Below are 10,033 nucleotides of genomic sequence, written 5' to 3'. Positions count from 1 at the left end.
AACGAGTCAAAGTTTACCTCCGAGTCTGAAGATTTTTATGATGATTTTAGTCTACAGAAGTCTACAGAAGAAACAGTAAGGAATCAAGAGTCTCCCAATTCAGGCGGAGAACAAGATATCCCGAGTGATGAAGAATCCGAATACTTCGATAATGCTGATGAAGCAAGGATTTTGAGGAAGAGCTCACGACAGAGAAACAAGCCAAAGTATTTAAATGACTACACTGTCTTGGCTTTAAGCGCAGAATCCTTTGTCGAAGATGTTCCACAACATTTTGACGACATACAAGGACGAGATGATGAAAGACAGTGGATGGATGCGATAAATGAAGAAATTACATCTCTTGTCGAAAACAAAACCTGGGACTTAATACCATTGCCTCCTGAAAGAAAGATCATCGATAACAGATGGGTTTTCAAGATAAAAAGGGATAAAGACGGAAATATCGACAAATACAAGGCACGTCTGGTAGTGAAAGGATGCTCTCAACGAAGAGGCCTGGATTACGAAGAAACATATGCGCCAGTTGCGCGTCTCACTACGGTGCGAACCCTTCTATCGATAGTCAACCAACTCAGGCTAAAAACTAGACAGCTAGACGTTAAAAATGCTTTTCTACACGGAACTATTGATGAAGAAATATACATGAAATTACCTCAAGGATTCACCCAAGGTAATGGCCTCGTATGTAAGTTGAATCGTTCCTTATACGGACTGAAACAAGCTCCACGAGCATGGAATGCTCGATTCAACGAGTTCATCTTGACCCTAGGATTCAAAAGATCAGAACGAGATCACTGTCTCTATGTAGCAATATCCCAAAGGTGTCGGCTGTATCTACTGCTTTATGTCGATGATATTATCATTGCAGGCCAAGATGAAATCCAGATTCAAGAGATTGTTAATGCTCTTAAAAATGAATTCGCTATGACGGACATTGGCGAAATTGAAAGTTTCCTCGGAATAAAAATCGAGCAAACATCAAGAGGCCTATTTTTGAGCCAGAGAGCATATATGGAAAAAATGCTCACTCGCTTTGGAATGACGGAGTGCAATTCTTCCAAATCACCCATGGAAGCAAATCCTGAAAAACAAGAAAACGACGACGGAGAAGTCATAAATGAGATAAAACCATACAGAGAGCTCGTTGGATGTCTGATGTTTCTTATGCTCAACACACGTCCTGACATAAGTGTTACTGTAAACTATTACAGTCGTTTCCAGAACAATGCGAAATTAACTCATTGGAAAGGCCTTAAACGAGTTCTTCGATATATTAGAGGCACTCTCGACTATGGACTGCTTCAAACGAGGCTTAGATCCAGAAACACCACTCCAAGTCTACGTAGATGCAAATTGGGCTACAGACAATGATCGCAAGTCAACTACTGGCTTTCTACTTCAGGTCTTCGGCTCTACGGTAGCTTGGTCAACGAAAAAGCAAACTGGAATCACCCTCTCGTCTACTGAAGCAGAATATGTTGCTTTGGCAACAGCTTTGACGGAAGCAATATGGCTAAAAGGACTTTTAGAGGACTTTAATGTGAATAATGCCTATCCCATTGCAGTGTTTGAGGACAATCAATCTGTGATTCATCTGTTAAGCCGATGGGAACATCGTAGATTAAAACATGTTGATGTTAAATACAATTTTGTTAGAAACATGTACCAAAGCAAAGAAATCAACGTGCATTACGTAAATACCAAAGAGCAAACTGCCGATATACTTACAAAAAGTCTCACAGGAGACCAATTTGTTAAGCTTCGTTCTTATATTGGTGTTTGCAAAAATTAAGCTATATTTACATTTATGTTACGGCTCATACATTGAGGCGGAGTGTTAGATTGAGCAATGTATAATCTCTCTCTACACTATGTAATCTACGTTCTAAATTCTAGTTTCGTTTCTTTTATACTTTCTTACTTCATGACTCTACTCGAACAGTTACTGGATATTAAAAGTTGCAGCTCAATGAATCTGTGGTAATACTTATTTCGTCCACCCCTTATCCTCGCTACTCTAACATCATCAAAAGAAAAATACGAAAGGTCTCGGCGGTCGCGGTAAATTGACAGTTAAGCTCATCGACGAGCTTACTATTTATTACGGGCTTGCAATCAGGAGAAACACAGGGTCAGTAGAAAAAATGAGAAATAAAATTTGGGCGACCTTATTTCATAAAATTTCTACTGACGAAAAGCCGCAACATGAGAAGTGTCCGGCCGGAGCAGACTCTTGGTGCTCTTGGCAGCGCAGTAAAGCGCTGGGTTCCCTAGCAACTTCCGAACACAAGCCTGCCATGCATGAGGATGTCTTCAAGGCCATACAACCAATTTATAAAGAGCTTAGCTCTGATGACCTTCTTTCGCGCTGCTTGGATGGATACACACAAAATACGAATGAATCATTCAATGCAGTCGTGTGGTCCATCGCGCCGAAAAGTGTGTCGAGCGGCAAGACTGTGCTCGATATCGCAACGGATATCGCAATTATTTTATTCAATGATGGAATGTCGGGCCTTTTCGTCATTTATGATACATTAGGATTGACAACGGGACCAAATTTTTACGATTTCTGCTTGGAAACCGACGCTGAGCGAATCAAGGCTGCCGAGCGCTCGATCTCCAATGTCGCAAAAGAGGCGAGACGCGGAATCCTAGCGTCAAGGAAAGACGAGGAGGAGCAATCTACGGCCTTGGAAGGTCAACTATATGGTGCTGGGATAGCAGAGTGAAGGTAAAAAAATTTGTACATAGTAAATTTTTGAAATTTCACAAATCTATAACGTTTTGAAACTTTAAACGCGTTTATCTCGAAACTGTGTTTTTGAAATCGACCGGAAACGAAACTCTTTCAGTTTTCATCCGATTAACTTGAAATTTTAACTGTAGCTTCTTGATATGATTATCTAGTGAAGTATACACGATTTTAGCGATTGGTTTTTTTAAAAAAAAGTTGCAAACAATTAAAGTCATTTTTTTTGGTCAAAAATGCAACTTTTTGTTTAAACGGTCGCCATTTTGCGAAAAATTGATATTAAACTATTATCGTGTGTACTTCACTAGCAAAACGAATGTAGATTATGAAAAATTTTTTTTTATTGTTCCAGATGCTGATGGGGCTGCGTAATGTGTCCGGCCGCGGAACATCTTTTTAAAATACTACATAACTTATCATGTTCTAGAGCCGCCATTTTGTTTTAAATTTCAAATAAAAAAATTTTTTTGTACTCTTGAAGAGTTGCCCTATCGATTGGTATATTATTTGTAAAATCTTTTTCCCAAAATCCATTAAAAAAAAATCCTGAAAAAACCCTTGTTTTTTAGCCTTCACATAGGTATAACCCCTTAATTTTCAAATACATATTTTGTGTAATTTTGAAAAGATAAAGAAATGGATGCAAGAAAACGCAGTGCAAATGTGACGGAAGAACAAAAAACTTTGTTATTACAGTTTATGGAAGAAAATCAACGCTTAAGCGTTGATTACAGTTATTACGTTGTTATTACAGTTTATGGAAGAAAATCAACACTTAAGCGTTGATTTTCTTCCATAAACTGTAATAACAAAGTTTTTTGTTCTTCCGTCACATTTGCACTGCGTTTTCTTGCATCCATTTCTTTATCTTTTCAAAATTACACAAAATATGTATTTAAAAATTAAACACTTTTATAAATATTCGATGTTTTTTATATGGTCAATAAATAATCCAATGTTGCCACATATTGTATTCGCACAAAACATACGTATACGTTTCTAAATACGAACAACCGCATATTGTCTTAAAGAATACGCATTGACGATTGGCTTCAGAACGTATGCGCATTTCAATCATTCGTAAGTTGCGTATACGTAAAGTTACGAGTGAGTTAGAGAATCGAGGACCTGTGCTTAATGGGACTGCACCCTTAAGCTGATGGCAGAGAACTAGACGTGAGCGCTTACGTCTGTCGTAGTCGTGGACGTAAAGTAAGACAGAGAAAAACGTATGTCGTACAAGACCATTGTCACAATGGTATGTACGACATACGTTTTTCTCTGCCTAGTTCTCTGCCATCAGCCTTACTGGCGGGGTGCAGGAGAGTACAAAACTTACAGATGTCTGTACTTTCCCACACAGCACAAATGACTGTTTGTCGACTAATAGTAGACTTTTTTCAGTCGACTTAAGTCAGCTGTTAAAGTCGACATTTAGCCGACTTCGAAAGTCAAAAGTTGGCGCGTAGTGCGCGCGTGACATGCGATCGCCGCGATTTCAAGGTGCCCTTACACGGCAGCATCAAAGCGTCAAGCGTCTGCGCAGAAAACCATACCGATACCATTGCGCATTCTGAATCTACCGGTATGGTTATCTGCGCAGACGCTCGATGCTTTGATGCTGCTATGTAAAGGCGTCTGCATCCTTTCGATCGTCTCTGTGTGTGTGTGTGCCCATTGTGCCTCCCGCGTGCCGGCTTTTTGTTCCAACTGTGCAATATTTATCAAGATAATGTCCTTCTTTCATAATTAATATTATAGCATAAAATATTAAAGGATATCAGAGATATATTGTATATACATATGTAAATTTTATATGTAATAATTCGTGATATGTACAATTATGTACAAGTGAGGTTAGAATCGTCCTCTTTCTTCTCTATTGAGTTTCCGTGTATCTGTAATTAGTAACAGTATTTTTATTTTCAGCTTATCTTGTGCAATAGAGGCGGTGCTAATTCTGCAGTCTTATTGTTAGCCGAAACAAAATATCTGCATGAAGCAGTACGAAAGACGAAGCGCCGGCGAATTTGATTATTGACTATTGAGCGAAGCAGCACGTACGATACATAATCAAGGTAATTTACATTTCTAATTTTTTATTTAAATAATTTGAAAACACAATATAAATAACAAAGTGCCGTAACGGTCATTGCTAGGTCTTAGTGTTGATATTTATTGTGTGATTGTATATACCTTTTTAAGAGTTCACTAAACTGCACGCCAAATATGTTTTTAATCATAACAGCTCCAAGTTGAATTAATAGTAATATCACTTTATTTATTTGAAAATCAATTTAATAATTAATGATGCTAACTTGCATCGAAATGTGAAAACCTATCCTCCCCCCTAAAAAAAACTGTAAAGAAATATCGGTGAAGGGTTTAATAATGTACCTTGTGCACTCACATAAATACACACATACACATTCATATATATGTATTGTTTTTTTAATGTCATATTTCAGAATGACGTTCTACGTTTTGCTTTATAACAATTACTGTGTAACAGTACCAATAATTTGGATTAACTTTGAACAGTCTTCTTTTAAAATGCCTGCGACAAAAAATCTTACTCAATCTTGTCGGAAGCAATTGTCACCACATGATGATTGGAACGAATTTAAATTTCATAAACATTTTGGTCCGTATGGTACGTTTTTTATCTCATATTTATATCTATCATTTATATTTTATTAAAATGTAAAATTCATATTAATGCAAAAATGTTACAGATACCTACTCAAGTGCACGGTCAGTTGAACAAGCAGTAGCCCAAATGTCTACATCAGATGACAATATTGTCTTACAGGAAGAAACAAAGAATATTGCGAAAAAAAGATTGATTAAAGCCCGAAAACTTTATGGCGACACATCGAATGAAGGTATGTATGCTACATTTTTACTCTTAGGCTGCGCACAATGGAAGAAATATTTGGGACAGAAATTAAACATTATTTCATGTGTATTTCTTATCAAGTATCAGCCGAATTTGAGTTGCGTCGACTAATATCAATAGCCTAATGGATGATCTTTAGGCAATCGACATTACTTAGCGCAGTTCAAACTCGATACTTGATAAAAAGTATGAGCAAAATATTTGATTCCTGTTTGTAATATTCCCTCCATTGTGCGCATCTTAGGCGTTCTATTATACACTGTGAGCGTCCGACATCAATAGTGCACGCTTAGCATTTTTTTATGTTTAGATTGATTGTGACACTTATAGTACATTTATTCTAAGAGTTCATAGAAAATATTTATAGAGACTTTATTAAGATTGGATTCCACTTTCAGTGTATCTTTTAATAGTTTACAAAAAATATGCTCTATAGACTTTAAGCACTTGCAGTGAATATAAATCTTAAGAGGAACTTAATCTTAAGAAAGACTAGACATTATAGATTGGGTTCCAGTGTTCACCACAAATGCTCAAACTTTATAGAGCACACTTTCTGTAACCTCCTAAAAAATATACACTGAAAATAGGACCCAATTTTAATGAAGTAGTATGATATTTCATTGTTGTCAATTCTTTTAATAATGCTAAATGATTCTCTTGCTTTGTTTCGGAATGCAAGTTAATATAATAATTTTGTTAATTTTTTAGATGAACCAAAAAAGAAGAAAATTATAAAATTCCCGTCGAATTACATTCCAGAAAGTGGAAAGAGTGTCTCTCAATTATCAAGCCAGCCGATTAATGAATCATCGACAATTACTAACCTAGGTTTGTCATTTATGTATGCATGTAATACAACATGCAGAGTATTCCCAAATTAAATGTTAAGGCTTCGGGAGCGTGTGGCGGATCGAAAAACTAATGCAAAAAGTTCTGTAGAGATTTGCTCGTGTTTGCTTTGTTTTGGAGAAAATTACTAAAACAAAAAGAAATTATTTAAACACCTTTTCTTTTTTACTATTTTCCAAAACAAAGCAAAAGCGAGGAAATCTCTACAGGACTTTTTGTTTTTATCTTTCCCCTAAATGTCCTTGACATCTTGATGTTTAATTTAGGAACACTGTATAAATGATCAAATCTCTTATAGCGCTTTCGAGTGCAATGGATTCTAACTTGGTTCATGACGGATTAATGACGTTACATGCTCTATTTTATGTTTTCATTGGATAATTCTAACATGTGGCGTCATTATTCTGACTCGGGTTGGATTAAAACCCACTGTACTCGAAAGCGCTATTATTGTCAGTTAGAAAGTTGTAAATGTATACATTTGTACATGTATGTATATTTATGTGTAGCATGCGGATCTATTAAAGCAAACGACGAGGCTTTAACCAACGTGCCAACCAAAAGTGTCAACGATATTAATGAACCTGAGATCAGTGATGAAATATTGGAAACTAATTTTGTAGACGTAAACTCATTAGATTCATACGAAGATGAGTCGTCATGTAGTGACACAAGTACATTGATATTTATACATTTTTTTTGTTTATTGAGTAAAAATACGAACAATTTAAATAAAAATCTTATATTTCTCTTGCTTTTCAGAAATGCAAAAAATGACACACGAGAAGCAAGAAAGTCGAAAAGTTGTAAAAGGTAGGTTTCAAATTATTATGTCATCAATCTTATTAAATATCCTATTCTTCCCTCCGTATCTCTTGCTGCTCTTGTATCTTAATGAAAAATCCTCTTTTCCTTTCTTCAGATTTAATATATACCTCTTTCTTGTTTTTCTTAATAATTCTATGAAACTACTTCCAGCAGTTTATAGGAATATTTTCATCTATTATTTCTTTTTCCTATATTTATTAATGTACTTCCATGTACTTCCACATATGTCCAACATCCTCCTTTCTCGTTAGCTATTATTTTAAATTGACCATCCTTGATCTTTAGTTTTGCTTATCAATATTTGGCCTTCTTTATAAATTTCTCCTTAGATTATCTTGATTCCCCATCTTTTTTCTTCTTTCCTTATCAAACCTCCCTTTAGTCCATAATAGAACTATTTCTTATTCTGCTATTTTTGTTAAGTATTTATTAATTGTAATGTAATAATTGTAATTGTAGTAATGATTTCTCTTTTCATTCTTTTCTTTTGTTTTATTGCCAAAATAAAGCTCTACACAAATTTATCCGATAATTTATCTATAATGTTCCATTTGTATCACTGCAATGCCAATAATGTAAACGATATATTTCTTTCAATTACAGGGAACGTAACAGCTCGACCAACAATTGTATCACAACTGATTATTCTTCTTTCCACGAGCAATGATGACACTAATGTATTAAATATAATACAAAATAAAGAAAATATTGAAAATAATTCAATGACATTGGAGCATTCATTTTGTTGTGGTAAGTTTTATTTCATTTTGTACTATTATATGTAATTATTATACAGGGTGTATCAGAGCGACCGTAACAGCAGTTTTTTGAGGAACCTAAGCATTTGAGAGAAAAATGTTTCGTACAAAAGTTGTAGGGCTTAAAATAATCTATTTAACGATCGTATCAGTTTGACTTTGAATAGCACCGTCAAGGTCACATAAAAAATACTTTGAATTTTTTAAATGGAAACCCCCATTTTTTATTGCATATTCTTGTAGCTTACCTCGAGAGCTTTTCAAAACACTATAATAAAATATTTTTCTCCTAAGTACTTTTCGAGTTATGAGACTTGAAATCACTTCTTAATTTTACATAAACCATAAAATATCTTGTAAAATATTAATTTTTCGATTATTTTACTTTAATATTTTTATGTACAAAATAATGAGAGGAATCAATTGGTGTAAAGAAAACATAATTGATTCGAAAAAAAAATGTAATTCGCAATTAATTAAATTTTTTTTCGAAACAATTATGTGTTTTCTCTACACCAATTGATTCCTCTCATTATTTTGTACATAAAAATATTAAAGTAAAATAATCGAAAAATTAATATTTTACAAGATATTTTACGGTTTATGTAAAATTAAGAAGTGATTTCAAGTCTCATAACTCGAAAAGTACTTAAGAGAAAAATATTTTATTATAGTGTTTTGAAAAGCTCTCGAGGTAAGCTACAAGAATATGCAATGAAAAATGGGGGTTTCCATTTAAAAAATTCAAAGTATTTTTTATGCGACCTTGACGGTGCTATTCAAAGTCAAACTGATACGATCGTTAAATAGATTATTTTAAGCCCTACAACTTTTGTACGAAACATTTTTCTCTCAAATGCTTAGGTTCCTCAAAAAACTGCTGTTACGGTCGCTCTGATACACCCTGTATATTCAGTAATTGAATAATGAATGTCATTCAATAATTGAATGTAGTAATTTTACACACTTAGTAAAATAGAAAAGGCAATTGGTTATAGCTGGATCTCGGCGCTAATATCTTATTATGCAATTTTATATACATCTTCAAGATCAAACTGCACATCGAATAAATTTGAGATCCTCGAAAAGCTATAACTAGAATGAGAACAATATCGCGATATTATCACGATTTTAACTGGAGGTATTATTTTTTGAAACAAAATTCTTCACTTGCAATATTTTAAATAAGAGGGGTTTTATTAGATAGTTGTTATCATTATTATCTAATCATCAATTTAATCTCTTGGTACTATTCTTCTTGTTTTCAACCTATAACTGTATCAAGACCAAATATTTGTTCGGCGCGCAGTTTGATATATGTAACGATATATGTAAAATCACAATATAATATATTAAATAACATAAATTTCAGTTGCATTTTTGCAGGTTAATTTTTAGTTATTTACTTTTAAATATTTCTTTTGTTGTATAGAAAAATGCCGCAAAAATTACTTGGTCAAATTTGTGACAATTGGAAACTCAATCGGATCATTCATTTTCTAGAAAATGAAAATAATGTAACGAATAACGTAATGAAATAGAACAAGACGATGTGTCGTTGTTACCAAATTTTCCTCTCACTACAGTTGAACAAACAGAAATGTTCAATAACAGATTGGAAGATATTAATGTTCGGCGACAATTTGTAAGTATCTTGTCACATTAATTAATTGTAATTATACAAATTAAAGCCTATGATAACAGTAAGCTAATGTTAATATTTAGAAAAAAAAAATAAATTGAAGAAATTGTGCAATAAAATAATAAATGTATTATATAATATATAAAAATATATAAAAATATTGTTTTTATTTATTACAGATGAAAAAAATGGCGCAGTTTGGCGGGGATACCGTAGCCAAACTTGTAAAAAATATAATGTTGGAAACTATCGGATATGAAGTTGCGGCAGCGTACACGTGGACAGGCCAAAAAAAA

At 33.9% G+C, this 10,033-nt stretch overlaps 2 protein-coding genes across 2 annotated transcripts; both read left to right on the top strand.

Annotated features, from left to right (window-relative positions):
• The first annotated feature begins 2,029 nt into the window (after nucleotides 1-2,029).
• Nucleotides 2,030-3,246, top strand: LOC105248831. Its single transcript, XM_011253841.2, has 2 exons — nucleotides 2,030-2,737; nucleotides 3,111-3,246. Exon 1 carries the CDS (start codon nucleotides 2,148-2,150, stop codon nucleotides 2,733-2,735), a length of 588 nt encoding a protein of 195 aa, XP_011252143.1. The 5' UTR covers nucleotides 2,030-2,147; the 3' UTR covers nucleotides 2,736-2,737; nucleotides 3,111-3,246.
• Nucleotides 3,247-4,520: 1,274 nt separating this feature from the next.
• Nucleotides 4,521-10,033, top strand: LOC112638206. The gene is made up of 10 exons (XM_025409427.1): nucleotides 4,521-4,614; nucleotides 4,688-4,836; nucleotides 5,227-5,411; nucleotides 5,494-5,643; nucleotides 6,369-6,488; nucleotides 7,019-7,183; nucleotides 7,272-7,322; nucleotides 7,941-8,087; nucleotides 9,528-9,740; nucleotides 9,917-10,033. The coding sequence occupies exons 3-9, from the start codon at nucleotides 5,228-5,230 to the stop codon at nucleotides 9,596-9,598; spliced, it is 888 nt and encodes a 295-aa protein (XP_025265212.1). The 5' UTR covers nucleotides 4,521-4,614; nucleotides 4,688-4,836; nucleotide 5,227; the 3' UTR covers nucleotides 9,599-9,740; nucleotides 9,917-10,033.

Source organism: Camponotus floridanus, unplaced genomic scaffold, assembly GCF_003227725.1.
Source record: "Camponotus floridanus strain SB8 unplaced genomic scaffold, Cflo_v7.5 scaffold263, whole genome shotgun sequence".
Classification (NCBI taxonomy): Eukaryota; Metazoa; Arthropoda; class Insecta; order Hymenoptera; family Formicidae; genus Camponotus; species Camponotus floridanus.
Note: the sequence above shows the minus strand (reverse complement) of the source record. Positions and strands in the feature narration are given on the sequence as shown.